The sequence below is a fragment of the Mastomys coucha genome, unplaced genomic scaffold (genome assembly GCF_008632895.1).
Source record: "Mastomys coucha isolate ucsf_1 unplaced genomic scaffold, UCSF_Mcou_1 pScaffold15, whole genome shotgun sequence".
In the NCBI taxonomy this organism is placed as follows: Eukaryota; Metazoa; Chordata; class Mammalia; order Rodentia; family Muridae; genus Mastomys; species Mastomys coucha.
The window spans coordinates 12,999,428-13,014,064 of NW_022196897.1; the positions used below are offsets into that span (position 1 = coordinate 12,999,428).

General features: G+C 50.2%; 1 protein-coding gene across 1 annotated transcript; it reads left to right on the plus strand.

The window, feature by feature from the left end:
* The first annotated feature begins 8,466 nt into the window (after window positions 1-8,466).
* Entpd2 (ectonucleoside triphosphate diphosphohydrolase 2) lies at window positions 8,467-13,828 on the plus strand. Its single transcript, XM_031369342.1, has 9 exons — window positions 8,467-8,674; window positions 9,981-10,098; window positions 10,576-10,726; window positions 10,857-11,016; window positions 11,102-11,329; window positions 11,820-12,074; window positions 12,157-12,276; window positions 13,074-13,208; window positions 13,285-13,828. Exons 1-9 carry the CDS (start codon window positions 8,558-8,560, stop codon window positions 13,486-13,488), a joined length of 1,488 nt encoding a protein of 495 aa, XP_031225202.1. The 5' UTR covers window positions 8,467-8,557; the 3' UTR covers window positions 13,489-13,828.
* The last annotated feature ends 809 nt before the right edge of the window (window positions 13,829-14,637 follow it).

Sequence of the window (14,637 nt, forward strand, 5' to 3'; positions counted from 1 at the left end):
CATCAGTGGCTTCTTTATGGCACCAAGAGTGGTCTCAGAGACTTTCTCAAAAATGAAAAAGGGGTCAGGCAGTTGTGGCACATGCCTTTAGTTCTAGCACTTGGAAGGCAGAGGCAGGCAGATCTCTGTGAGTTCAAGGTCAGCCTGATTTACAGAAAAAATTCTACGCAGCCAGAGCCACACTGAGAAACACTGCCTTGAAAAACAAGACAAAAAAAAAGTGTTTCAGATGGTGACTGAATTCTAGGGAGGTCAAATGGAAAATAGAGACTGTAAGGAAAGGTCCTTCACAACTAATTAAACAAGATGTGAGGAAAGCAAAGCCCCTTACATTGCAAACTTGTCCTTTAGGAGAAATATACACGGGACTTCAGTGCCATCCCTCAGACATAAAAGATCCGGGACACAGGAACAAATATCCTGGGTGTTAGGGTGACAGTGACCCAATGGTGAGCCCTGGAAGCGGGACATGTGTAAGAGCTGCCGTAATCAAGGTGAAGATTCTTGGAATATTGACGGACAAGCCAGAACTGGGATGAAATCATTGCTGCTAATTTGGACTATCCTGCCATGCCAACAATACTACAAATGAGGACAACCAGTTAAGACCTAGGAGCTACTGTCGACCAATTAGAAGGTAGGTTCCTGATGGAAAACCTGAAAATGAGTTTGGTTTTCCCCCTTTGAGTCAGGGTCTTGCTGTGTAGGCCTGACTGACTAGTCTAGAGTTCAGGCTAGCCTACACTGCCTCCCAAGTGTAGAATCTCAGGTGTGTCTCCATGCCTGGCTATAAGCAATATTGCTAAAAGCACTTCTGAGCATTGGAAAGCATGAGTGACTAAGAAATCAAGGATACAGGGATGGAGTGTGACTACCACAGTGCCAAGCCCCTTTCAAGTGTGACCTGATCTTCCCAAAGCCATTGTGGGTAGATCAAAAGCAGGTAAGTGGCTCTATAATGAGAATTCTCTGGAACACACACTGATATTGCTACAACCTATTCACTTTTCAAAGCTTTGAACTTACAGAACTCATCTAAGCCAGGTGGTGCCTTTAATCTCAGCACTCAGGAGGTGCAGGCAGGCAGATGTCTGAGTTTGAGGCCAGCCTGGTCTATAGAGAGTTCTAGGACAGCCGAAACTACACAGAAAAACTCTGTCTCAACAAACAAACAAAAACCTCATTTAACTGAATTATGCTGAGAGCAATTCAATATGCTCAGAATATTAAGTACCTAAAATCTTTCATCCCTCAACCAAGAACACGTTTAGTGTGTGCTTGAACATTGTCTTTATTAGGGTTTTATTGCTGAACAGATGCTGTGACCAAATCAAGTCTTATAAAGGAACATTTAATTGGGGCTGGCTTACAGATTCAGAGAGGTTCAGTCCATTATCATCAAGGGGAAGCATGGCAGCATCCAGGCAGGCATGGTGTAGGCAGAGCTGAGAGTTCTACATCTTCATCTGAAAGCTTCTAGTAGAATACTGACTTCCAGGCAGCTAGGATGAGGGTCTTAAAGCCCACACCCACAGTGACACACCATACCTACTCCAACAGGGCCACACTTCCTAATAGTGCCACTCCCTGGGCCAAGTATTTATAAACCATCCCAAACATCAAAGTGGTTGTGATTTGGAAGCCATTTCAATAACGTGCATGGTGGCCGGCAGTGGAGGTGGTGGTGCACGCCTTTAATCCCAGCGCTTGGGAGTCAGAGGCAGGCAGATTTCTGAGTTCCAGGACAACTAGGGCTACACAGAGAAACCCTGTCTTGAAAAAAACCAAAAAAAAAAAAAAAAAAAAAATGTCCACAGTGAACACTCCTGAGATGTACCACACAGTGCAAAATGAAATTATTGTGTAGAAAAAATAACTGAGAGTAAGCCAATGAGACAGCTCAGGAGTAGATACTGTCCAGGCCTAATGGCCTGACTTCTAGTCCTCTGTACCACAGCGCAAGGACAGAGCTGGTTCCAGAAAGCTGTCCTCTGACTTCACACACACATACAAATAATAATAACATTTAAAAATTTAAAGTCACCTAAATTTCTATAAACAGTAGAAAGGAATCTTCAGAAATTTAAATTAAATCAATGTACCAGTGGTGAGTCTAAGAAAATTGCACAGGGTTTTAATTAGTTAATTATTTAATTAACTATTATTTTTTCGTATGTGCACTGTGTGTGTCTGAGTGCACATATGTGAAAAATGTGTGCAGAAGTCTGCAGAGGTCAGAAGAGAGTGTTCCTGGAACTCAAGTTCCAGGCAGTGGGAGCCACGTGTGAGCTGTGGGAACTGAACATGGGTCCCCTGCAAAAGCCACATGTGGATTTGGGGGTTGTTTGTTTGTTTGGTTGGTTGGTTTGGTTTGGTTTTTGAGGCAAGGTTTGTCTATATAGCCCTGGCTGTCCTGGAACTTACTCTGTAAACCAGGCAGGCTGTCCTTGAACTCAGGGAGATCTACCTGCCTCTGTCTCCCAAGTGCTGGGATTAAAGGTGTGCACCATCCCCCCAGCCAGTGTGTGTTTTTAACTACAGTCATCTCTCTAGCTCCTAAAATAAGGCTTTAGAGACTTTTTTTATTAGAATTTAATTGTTTTATTTTTAATTATGTGTGTCTGTGTATGGGTTTGTGTGTGTGAAGGGAGTGCCTTCAGAGGCCATAGGGGATATCAGACCCCCCCCAGAGTTGGAATGATAGCTGGCTGTGAGCCCCCCTACATGGATGATGGGAACTCTGATTGACTGGAAGAGCAGTACACACTCTTAACCACTGAACCATCCCTCCAGCAGCTACCCTCTCCCATTTTTTTTTAAAGTAGAATATAGTAGGTCTCACTTGTAATTCTAATTACCCAAGAGGGTGAAGTAAGATTGTGAGTTTGAGGTTAGTTTTGGCTACACAATGAGGCTCTGTCTCAAACCAAAGTAACCAATCACGTAAAAGTACAAACCAAAAAAGGAAGTAGGGAGAGGAAGCATTTTCCCTCCAGTCAAGACCTGTCCTAAAGCCCTGGGGATGGGTTCCCTGGGATGAGTGGAAGAGTCCTGGAGATCCCAGAGCAGAGGTCACATTTGAGATGGACTCAGGCAGAGATGGAGACAGAGCAGGCAGTACATACAGGCCAAGGTGACAGTGATGCTGGGACACTCAGTTCTTCACACAAGAGCTAGAGCTGTTCCCTCACATCACCCACACAAGCATCATCCAGATGGATGGAAGGCTTGCTATCAGCCAACCACAGGCCTTTAGGGAATATCTCATGAGTTCACTGTACTTACTGAGACATGAGCCTAATCGAGCAAGCCTAGAACAGACTGCAGATACTCAGGAGCCTCAATAACTTGCCACCCAAGCACCTGGTACCCAGGCCACACAGCAAGAGCCTGCAAGTCAGGAAGGCCAGGACAGACCATTCCTAAAAAGATTGAAGGTTACAGTCGGCGTCTCACAGAAGAGAGGCTAGAAAAGCCCCAACAGCTCTCTAAAATCTAGAGACTGCTCAAGCCAAGGGTGAACTTGCAGTCAAGAGTGAGCAAAGCAGTCAGCTACACTCGGGCCTGCCGGTGGGCTATACTTGTCTTGAAGCAAAACTCTGCATTTAGTGAGGTTTGACACAGACCTGTGCTGTGGCCAGCAATTCTGTTCTCAACATACCGTCCAGACAACAGCTCCAAGCCCACTGTCCATTTTGAATATTCACAGGGCAGAAAGTCTAACACTGAGACATGTAAGTGACACCTTCAACGTCCACAGAGCTTACTCTCAAAACCAGAGTGTGAGTGAAAGAAGCCCTCTCCAGAACAAGGCTGCACTGGCTAGTGTTATGTCAGCTTGACACAAGCTAGTCATCTGAGAGGAGGTGCCCATGGAGACTATGCCTCCATTAGATGTAGCTGTAGGCAGGCAAGTCTAATTGATGGTGGGAGGGTCCATGCCATTGTGGTTAGGGATAAATGCTGGGATTGAAGGCGTGAGCTACCACCAATGTTAGTCCTGTGACCTTTAATCCCAGCACACAGAAAGCAGAGGAACGTGGATTTCTGTGAATTAGAGGCCAGCCTGGTCTACAGAGCAAGACCCAGTACAGCCATGGCTACACAAAGAAACCCTGCTCTCCTGTCACTACCCACCCCCTACTAAAAAAAAAAACTAAAAAAAAGTGAAAGAAAATCAGGAAAACCATACATTATTTAGAGATACATCGGTATTCAGTAAAGAAGAAAAGTGAGGGCCAGGTCACCATCTGAGGAAAGAACACTGTCCACCCGGGTCACCAGGGGTGGGGATGTCTAACATGGGAACGCTTCCACAAAACAACTTACACACTGGCCGAATTTCACAAGGCAGCCTTCCCCCTCTTCCCCCTGAACCTATGTGAAGCCTACCACTCTCTTCAGAACAAGGACATATCCCCTTCATACACATACCCCACATGAGTGCAAGATCAGGACTTGCTCACTGTGTATGCCTAGAACCTATCTTTGGCTTGCACTGGGACCCAGTATTTGTTGAGTGACTGAATGAATTCATAAAGAACAAAGTCTTTAGGCTTGGGGATAACTCAGTCTGCTCAGTGCTTACCAGAAGGATGGGGCTGTATGTGATCTCCAGTCCCTATAAAACAAAACGAAACAGCAATAACAAAAGTAGATGTGGTGGCCCATGTTTAAACCCAGCACTGAGGAGGCAGAGACTGCCAAGCAGCCTAATCAGTGTGTACACATTTCCTCACACATAAATATACAACTCACATACACATATACACCAAAAATATTTTTTAATGGGTGAGAGGGTATGGGAAAGATGGATCAATGGTTAGGAACATTTGCAAAGGGCCCAGACTCACTTCCTAGCACCGTATGGCAGCTTGACATGATTTCTAGCTTCTGTTCTAGGAGGTCTTCCTGCCCATACACATATAACACTCATATACGTAAGAATAGTTATTTTAGGGGCTGGCGAGATGGCTCAGTGGGTAAGAGCACTGACTGCTCTTCCGAAGGTCCTGAGTTCAGATCCTAGCAACCACATGGTGGCTCACAACCACCTGTAATGAGATCTGACGCCCTCTTCTGGTGCGTCTGAAGACAGCTACAGTGAATTGGGCCAGAGTGAGCAAGCGGGAGTGAGCAGGGCCAAAGCGATTGGGGCCGGCAGAGGTCCTGAGTTCAATTCCCAGCAGCCAAACACACATGATGATGGCTCACAGCCATCTGTACAGCTACAGTGTACTCATACACATAAAATAAATAAAATAAATCTTAAAAAAAATAGTTATTTTAAAAATGTGTTTATTAAGCTAAGCATTGGCAGTGCACACCTTTAATCCTAGTACCCAGGAGGTAGAGGCAGGCTGATCTGTGAGTTCAAGGCCATCCGGGTCTACCCAGAGGAATCCTACCTTGGAAAAACAAAAACCAAGCCAAAGCAAAACAACAACAAAAGGATTTATTTTAGGGGGCTGGAGAAATGGCTCTGGTATTAAGAGCCCTGGTTGCTCCCCTAGAGGACTCAGGTTTCATTCTCAGCACCCACACAGCTCAAAACTGTCCATAATCCAGTTCCAGATGCTCTCCCCTGACCTTCATGGGCATGAGGCATGCACATGGCATACACATATGTGCAGGTAAAACATACATACACATAAAAGGAAGGCAGTAGGAGAAATTGTTTTTATTTATTTTATGTATATGAGTACACTGTAGCTGTCTTTGTGCACACCAGGACAGGGGACCAATCCTATAACAGATGGCTGTGAGCCACCATGTGGTTGCTGGGAACTGAACTCAGGGCCTCTGGAAGATCAGTCAGTGCTCTTAACCACTGAGCCATCTCTCCAGCCCTGAGAAATTCTTTTTCTTTTCCTTTTTCTTTTTTTCCTTCCTTCCTTTCTTTCTTTCTTTCTTTCTTTTTTTTTGAGACAGGTTTTCTCTGGATAGCCCTGGTTGTCCTGGAACTCACTCTGTAGACCAGGCTGGCCTCAAACTCAGAAATCTGCCTGCCTCTGCCTCCCAAGTGCTGGGATTAAAGGTGTGCACCACTGCTGCTCGGCGAGAAATCTTTTTTTTTTTAAAGACTTATTTACTTATTTTATGTATATGAGTACACACTGTAGCCATACAGATAGTTGTGAGCCTTTATCTGGTTGTTGGGAATTGACTTTTAGGACCTCTGCTCGCTCCGGTCAAACCTGCTCGCTCTGGCCCAAAGACTTATTACTATAAATAAGATTTATTACTACAAATAAGTACACTGTAGCTGTCTTCAGATGCTCCAGAAGAGGGTTTCAGATCACATTATGAGTGGTTGTGAGCCACCATGTGGTTGCTGGGATTTGAACTCAGGACCTTTGGAAGAGCAGTCGGTGTTCTTACCTGCTGAGCCATCTCGCCAGTCCTGAGAAATTCTTATTCTACTTAATTTTTAAAAGTTTTAATGCATGTATTGTGTGTGTGTGTTAGCGGTGGCAGGGATGGGGGTGGACCTGTGCAGGTGTATGCAGATGCCCAAGAAGCCCAGAGACATTAGATCCTCCCCACACCCAAACTGGAGTTACAGGAGGTTGTGAGCCATCTAGGATAGGTACTAGGAACTGAAGCTGAAGCAGTATGTGCCATTAACCTCTGCTCCAAACATCTAACTCTCTAAGTAAATTTATATTAAAAAAAAAAAAGAAGAAGAAGAAGAAAAAAGAAGAGAGGGAAGAAGAAAGGGGGGTAGGGGAGGGAGAGGTCAGGGAGCCTTACTGGGGACTTTCTCCACTGAAGGGAACTTCAGCTTCTGAACACTGAGAAACCTGAGGCAGGGCAGCCAAGGTTCTACCAGGTTGAACCGGAAGCCTCAAGCAGGGTGAGGGCAAGGAGGGAGGCTTTGACTCTAGGCTTCCAAATTCCTCTGCTTGAGTCAGAGCCAAGCCACATACACAACACATCTGGAGCCCACCCCGCCCAGGGACTGAAGCCAGGGCCCCTCCTTTAGCCCTGGCCATCTTCAGCCTTTGTCCTGGCTGTTCCCAGCTCTCGGCCTTCCACCCTTCTTGGCAGGCTAATCTGAGGCCTTGGCCATGAATGTCTCCCCAGGGCAGGGGTCAGATTCTTGCCCTACCTCTGCTCCATCTTTTCAGGTCCCCAGTTGCCCATCAGGAAGTCCTGTTGGGCTTGGGAGAGGGGTGCTGACTGGCTGGTAGCTCCCCATGACCACAGCTTTTCCCCTTCCTTTCCTGGGCACTCATGCCTCTGCCTCTTCTGGCCTACCAGGAATGGACAAAAAGACTTGGGGGGAGCATGGAATGGGAGAGCTAGCAGGAAACTGGAGCCTCGTGTCCAGTGCTGACCACACCCAGAGATTCCCTTCTGGAGCCTCACAAGCTGGGCTTTGAAGAGATTGAGCCACCACCAGAGTTCCTCCCCTCTGGGGTCCTGAGCTGGAAGAAAGAATCCTTTGCTGGGCCTGAAACACCAGACCCTCAGCCAGGGCAGCAATCCCAGGCCTATTGTCCTTGCCTGTTCAGCAGCCAAGGCATTGCCCTCATGCCTGCAGCAAAGGCTATTCTTCAGCTGGGCAGCCCTGCTCTCTGGTGGTCTCACCACATGGCTCCCTGCTGCCCCATGGATGGGATTCTTTGTGTTGCTGGAATTCCCATGTTGTAAGGGCATGAAGTGGCATGGCTGCTGGCCAGGAAGTCTTGTCTGTGTGCCTGGTCGGTCTAGCTTACTGGATCAGGAGGAGGGGGAGGGTTAGGTCAGAGCCAGCACTTTCCCAACCCCCTCACCCCCCAGCCAGTGTCCAGGAACTTCTTGTTGACCAGGATGCAACCTTGCTTCTGGAATACTCTTTTCCTGCAGGATGAGACCCGTGCAACTTGCCCCCTGTTCCTCTGTACCCTCCTCAATTTAGGTCTCCGTGTCTGTCTCCTAGGCAAAGAGGGTAGCAGGGGTGGTCAAGGACCTGAGATAAAATTCAGAGACAGAGAGACTCATCTGCCCTCAATTTCCCGTTTGGGCTTGTATGATGGCAGGTCATCCTTGGTGAGGAGACACTCGGTGCTCATTAGTCCGGGAAATCGTCACAGCAGCCGTGCTCGCTCCACAAGCAGATGCTGAACCCGTGTGCCCTTCCTCGACTCAGTAGTTGAAACTTAACTATGTAGGCAAAACAAATTTGGCTCCGAGGGGCAGCATTTTCTAAGCAAGGCTGCCTAGGAATCAACCCAGCCAAACCCCAACACTGGGTAGGTATCCTTCTCCATGACAGAGCTGGGACCCCCCTATGCTGGGTGGACAGGAAGGAAGAACGTGACTGATAGCTGTGGGGCAACCAAGCCAAGAACCTGCGGGAGGAGGGGTGCTGCTGCTGAGTCACCTACACCACTTCACTCACCTGCGTCTTCGCAAGAGGCAGGGCGGACTTTGGGCAGGTCTCTCGGTGGGAGGGCCTCAATGTGGGCGGGACCTTTCCAGCCCCGCCCCTGCGCCTAACTTGGGGCCCCGGCCACCCGGGCCTCCCCGCTGCCCGCTGTCCGGGGTCCGCTGTGTTCTCTCGCGTGTTCTCATGGCTGGAAAGTTGGTGTCACTGGTGCCACCCCTGCTGCTGGCTGCCGTGGGCCTCGCCGGCCTCCTGCTCCTGTGCGTCCCTACCCAAGACGTCCGGGAGCCGCCCGCCCTCAAGGTGCACGCGCTCACTGCGGCGCTGGGAAGCAGCTGGCTCCGGGGTTAGGGGGTGTCTGTCGGGGACTGTAGGTGCGCGCCAGAATGCTCTGCGTTCTCACACCAGCGCGGGACTATGCCTCCGGCCGGGTCCTAGGTTCCGCACTTGGTTTTACTGCGTCCGCGGGGTGACAGCGACGCTTCCGGAGCCCCAAGGCACTGGACGCAAAGTTCGTGGGAATTCCCTTGTTGCAGCTTCGCGAGGGAGCTGCCCGAGCGGCAGAGGAGCTTTCTTCGCGCTCCCTTCCTGCGGTTCCCGTCTCCCCCGGCTGTGGCAACCCCCGCCCCAAGTCCAGCGCCATTTCCGGGCAGCACTTCGAGAGCGCCGTTAGAGAAGAGTTTTGGTTCTAGACTCAGCTCCAGATAAGGGACAACACACACTAGGGACCTCCAACCCCACTCAGAGGGCAAAGGAAGCTAGCTGGTTCTAAAGTGGTCTCCATCACCAATCGTCAGCTGCCTCAGGCTAGAGACTGAAGCCTTTAACCTTAACCGTTTGCTGGTCTTTTGCTGAGTTTGTGTGGGGACTAGAAGTCTCAGCCCCAGGGACCTAGAATGGAAGGGGAAGAGCTCTGTAGCTGTGCGGGATGCGCTGTGGGGTGTAGGAGTTGAATCATTGTATCTGCCTGGCTCTGGAGGAGTTCTCTGCTGTGCAGGAGGACTGGAGCAGCCCTTTCCCAGGCTAGAACTGGCACATGCCCCAGGTTGGTGTCCAGCCAGGCTCCCTCAGCTGGAGCCCAGCCCCTTGGAGCTGCAAAGAAGGCCCATCCAGTGCCCTTCTCTGCTCTGTAACACCAGCGTCTCCCTGTTCCTGTCTTTTAGGCCCAGGCAGGGGCATGGATTGGAGCCCTCTACGTTCAGTCTCAGTTCCATACTCCTCCAGTGGACCTGACTTCCACATCCTATGGTTAGGCTAAGGTCCCAGCAGACACAGAAGATTGGGGAAGCAGGAAGAATAGCCTTTATGTTTGCTTCTCCTGAACAGAGCAAAGTTCCACATGGGAACCCTCTGCCCCGACACAGCCCCTCAGTTGCCAGGAAGTCTACTCTCTAGTGCCTGTCAGTACCATCCTCAGGCAGTTGGGGTAGGGGTGTCACCGCAGGAAGTCCTGGTCGGTCCCCTTCCATTCAGGCTGTATAACTGTGAAAGCTCTGGGCTGACCCTGAGCTTCAGTGTGTAGTTTGATACATAACTGGTGGGAATGGAAAGCTGGAATGTGAAAGGAGCCCCCACATCCCTCAGGCTGACTTAGTTCATTCACCTACAGTATGGCATCGTTCTGGATGCTGGCTCTTCACACACGTCCATGTTTGTCTACAAGTGGCCAGCGGACAAAGAAAATGACACAGGCATCGTGGGCCAGCACAGCTCTTGTGATGTTCAAGGTGAGCATGGTCTTGGGTTCCTGTTCGGTCTTAGCTTTGCAGGCCCACATGGTTAGTCCCCTCTGCTTGCTGCTTGGTGGGGCTCGGGGCAGGAGTTCAAAAAGAGAGGCTGGGTTCTCTGGACCTGGGAGGGCTATGGGTACTTTATGTTCTAAAGCTGAAGCCCTAAGGAACAGGTGGAAGCCTTGGAGTTTAATGACCCAAGACAGGTCTCTATACTATAGATAAAGCAGGTAGGCCTCTGAGGATCTAAGGGTGTATCCCGGTAGGTTCTGTGGACTCTAGGCTAGACTGACAATATCCAAGCCTTTCTCCTGGCACCTGTGCCCACATCTACTAGGCAGGCGGCAGCATCAGAGACTCTGGGCGGCACCTGGACCCTTTGTCTCCAATTTGGAAAGGTGTGTCCAAGCAGCTTCAATAGCGTATGCTGGAAACTGTCCACCAAGCCTGGATCCAACTCCTTGTTCCCTCTAGGTGGTGGCATCTCCAGCTATGCAAATGACCCTTCTAGGGCGGGCCAGAGTCTGGTTGAATGTCTTGAACAGGCACTTCGGGATGTGCCCAAAGACAGATATGCCAGCACACCACTCTACCTGGGAGCTACAGCAGGCATGCGCCTACTCAAGTGAGTCTCTATACCCTACAGCTCTTCAGCAGAGTAGAATTCCCTTCCCAGGGCAAGCTCTCAAGAGGGCAAGCCTGGCAGAGGGCATCTGGGATGAGCTCCATCAGAGTCCCCTTCCCCCATTACACAGCCTGACCAGCCCAGAGGCCGCAGCCAGGGTGCTTGAGGCAGTGACACAGACGCTCACACAGTACCCCTTTGACTTCCGTGGTGCTCGAATCCTCTCAGGACAGGATGAAGGGGTGCTTGGCTGGGTGACTGCCAACTACCTGCTGGAGAACTTCATCAAGGTGGGCCCTGCATCTGGCCCGGAGAACCTGGGAGCCTGCCAGCCTTGCTTGCTCACAGTCTTAATCCAACCTCTATTCTCCACAGTACGGCTGGGTAGGCCGGTGGATAAGGCCAAGGAAGGGAACACTGGGGGCTATGGACCTCGGGGGTGCCTCTACACAGATCACCTTCGAGACAGCCAGTCCGTCTGAAGATCCAGAAAATGAGGTCCATTTGCAGCTCTATGGCCAGCACTACCGTGTCTACACCCATAGCTTCCTCTGCTATGGCCGCGACCAGGTTCTCCAGAGGCTTCTGGCCAGTGCCCTCCAGGTGTGTCTACAGACTCAACCACAAAACCACACTGGTGCCTTCTGGAGGAAGGGAGGGAGAAGGGACAAAAGGCAACAGAGCATAGCCAAAAAGCAACTCATACTGACCTCGGGGACCTTAAGAGAGGCCTCCTTTTTCCCATGACTATACACATAGCAGTGAGACCTACAGTGGGTTCCTGTCTCCCTGTCTTCTTCAGCTAGGTGTGCCTCAGCTTGAAGACAGGTGGGGAGGGACTCAGTGGTATAGAGAGCCAGGAATGGGGGCCGAGAATTAGGAGAGCCAGGGAATCATCTCAGAACCTTGCACACCTGGCCAAAAGGCTTGCTGTTTGTCCATCAGGGAATGGTTGCCATGGTTGCTCACGAACACAAGAGTAATGTTTCCCAGGTTAGATTTATGAGCAGTTTATCATGCTGCTTCTCTGGGGTGGGGTGGAAGGCAGTAGCTAGAGTGGGGAATTCTATCTGTACTCTGGCTAACTCCCCAGATCCATCGCTTCCACCCCTGCTGGCCAAAGGGCTACTCCACCCAAGTGCTGCTCCAGAAAGTCTACCAGTCACCATGCACTGTGGGTCAGCGTCCCCAGACCTTCAACAGCAGTGCCATTGTCAGCCTGTCAGGGACCAGCAACACTGCCCTCTGTCGTGACCTCGTCTCTGGGTTCTTCAACGTCTCCTCCTGTCCCTTTTCCCAGTGCTCCTTCAATGGGGTCTTCCAGCCTCCCGTGGCCGGGAACTTCATAGTGAGTCTGGGTGGATGGATGTGGGGCTGGGAGACCCTAAGCATGTGGTGATAGAGTGACTGCACACCCCTTTCTCCCACAGGCCTTTTCTGCTTTCTACTATACTGTAGACTTCCTGAAGACAGTGATGGGGCTGCCTGTGGGAACCTTGAAGCAGCTGGAGGAAGCCACAGAGACCATCTGCAACCAGACCTGGGCTGAGGTGAGGCCTGTCCCCATATTCTCCATAGCTGGGTAGAAAGCTTTCCCCTTTAGTTTATCTCTGCATAGAGAGACTCAGTCATTTCAGAATGCTGACTACCTTAGACTCAAGAAGTAGCCAGGCTTATATGGGGAGCTTGGGGCTGAGTAAGCTAGAATTTCAGTAGTCTCCTCGGAGTCTGATCCTACAACCAAGGTCTGGAGAACACATGGAACAGAAATCACAAAGGCTCTGTGACAATAGGGACCTCAAAGCAGAAAGGGACAGAAAGGCAGATGACTAGGACAAAGTGTGGGAAAGAATGTCCTACTAGTGGGAAAGGAATACACAGCAGGGCTTGGGGTATGCCTGGAGAAATTGAAGATTGGCCCTGGACACGGGCTGAACAGAGAATAGAGAGGCCCTGATAACTGGAGTGTGAGGTGGCCACTATGTCTCCTGGAGAAATAGGTCCCTCTAATCTTAGGCACCCAGGAAGGTCTCAGAAAAGTGGGGCAAGTTAATCAGAGAGCAACACTTAAGCCCGGACCTCTGTGCCTTTGACTGTAACTAAAGAATGCTGCTACCCTCTATTTCCTACTGGCCATCCTTGTTGTTCTCTCCATCCAGCTGTTGGGAGGGGAGAACACAAGGCCTTCCAGAAGTCACGAGGTTTATCCCAAAGGAGTGTCTGCCTGGGAAGGGCGTTTTGGACTAGGTCTTTCTGTGTATTTCCTGTGTATGCCTTTCTTGGCCTGAGCTGTAGGGGGAGGAGGATGCTGTACCCCGGGAGCCATAGCTTCTCCCTCTCTTCTTAGCTTCAGGCCCGAGTGCAAGGACAGCAGACTCGCCTGGCTGACTACTGTGCTGTAGCCATGTTCATACATCAGCTACTGAGCCGAGGCTACCGCTTCGACGAGCGCTCTTTCAGCGGCGTGGTCTTCGAAAAGAAGGTGGGTAAATGGCGGGGTCAGGAAGATTCTGGTTGCGGCCTCTTGGAGGCTGATGCCACGACACACTCCCTCTTAGGCCGCAGACACGGCTGTCGGCTGGGCGCTGGGTTATATGCTGAATTTGACCAACCTGATTCCCGCTGACCTCCCGGGACTACGTAAGGGCACCCACTTCAGCTCCTGGGTCGCTCTCCTGCTGCTCTTCACAGTCCTGATCTTGGCCGCGCTGGTACTGCTCCTGCGCCAGGTGCGCTCTGCCAAGTCCCCAGGCGCCTTCTAGGGGTATGCTGGGGGCTTCTCCCAACTCCCTACTATCCCTCCCTCCCTGAGGACATCTCTGACCCTGAAGCAGCCTGGACGGTCCTTATCTACATTCACAGAAAGTCTAGGTGGCAGCCCTGAGTGTTCTCAATTAATCCTCCTCTCTCTTACTGGGATGTCAGGTCTCTTTAGCCTGTGACTCAGGGTGAGGTCCATTCGGAGTGGGACCTTTGATCTTCAGGGCCCTGAGGACTTTCCATCTGGGCCTTTAGAAAGGCAAGCACCAGAGCCTACAGGCTAGGAGTCAGCTCCATGCCTACTTGTAAAAAAATTTGTAATAAAAGATTTTTCTTAGAGCAGTGAAGTGTTCATAGGGTGGGGCATCCTTTGTTGCTTGTTCCTCCTACCAGCTGTGTTGGTTATTCAGATAAAACCTGGTTCCAAGTCAGTACTTTTCTTGCTTCCTCCCTTTTTGTACCAGACCCGAGGCAATGGAGGCACTCCTACCTACACTGGTCTGGGGTTGTTCCCAAGTCTGAGTTTTCTCTGACTCACAGAACCCTTGATGACATCTGTAGGAATTGAGGCTGCACTCCAAGTTTGTTTGTTTTTTTTCCAACTGATACTTGAAGTATCAGTAGACCTAAAGGTCAGAGGCACTGGCATCCCATAGCCTATGTTTTTTCGTTCTCTAGGCCTGAGTATGGGACTTCTCCCTTGCCTCTTTTATGGGAAATTAGCTCAGACTCTATTTCTGTTCAGTCAATGCCTTGAGGGCTGGGTTGGGATGGGAGCCACGAGCATGCACGCTTGCTTACTCGTGCGTGCGCGCACACACACATACACACACACACACACAGAGGGAGAGAGAGAGAGAATCATTTGATAAATGTATAAGCCTGCACTGATAGCCTCTTCTTTAAGTTTGTGAGCCTGAAGGATGGGAAGAAGAGGAGGGCTGGGGAACTCAACCTTGTTCTTTTCTCTGTGTGTAGTTTTTGTTTTCCCATGAGACAGGGTATCTCTGTGTAACCTTGGCTGTCTTGGAACTTACTCTGTAGACCTGACTGGCCTCAGACTTACAGAGATCTGCTTGCTTCTGCCTCCCAGAGTGCTGAGACCAAAGGTGTGTACCACCATTGCCCGACCCTATCTTTCATTTTTTTTT

Excerpts from the sequence above, each read along its gene's own strand:
- Entpd2 (XM_031369342.1), top strand. The coding sequence starts at position 8,558 with ATGGCTGGAAAGTTGGTGTCACTGGTGCCACCCCTGCTGCTGGCTGCC. Across the intron at positions 10,099-10,575 it reads CAGCTCTTGTGATGTTCAAG|GTGGTGGCATCTCCAGCTAT; the intron begins GTGAGCATGGTC and ends TGTTCCCTCTAG. Across the intron at positions 11,017-11,101 it reads TGCTGGAGAACTTCATCAAG|TACGGCTGGGTAGGCCGGTG; the intron begins GTGGGCCCTGCA and ends TATTCTCCACAG.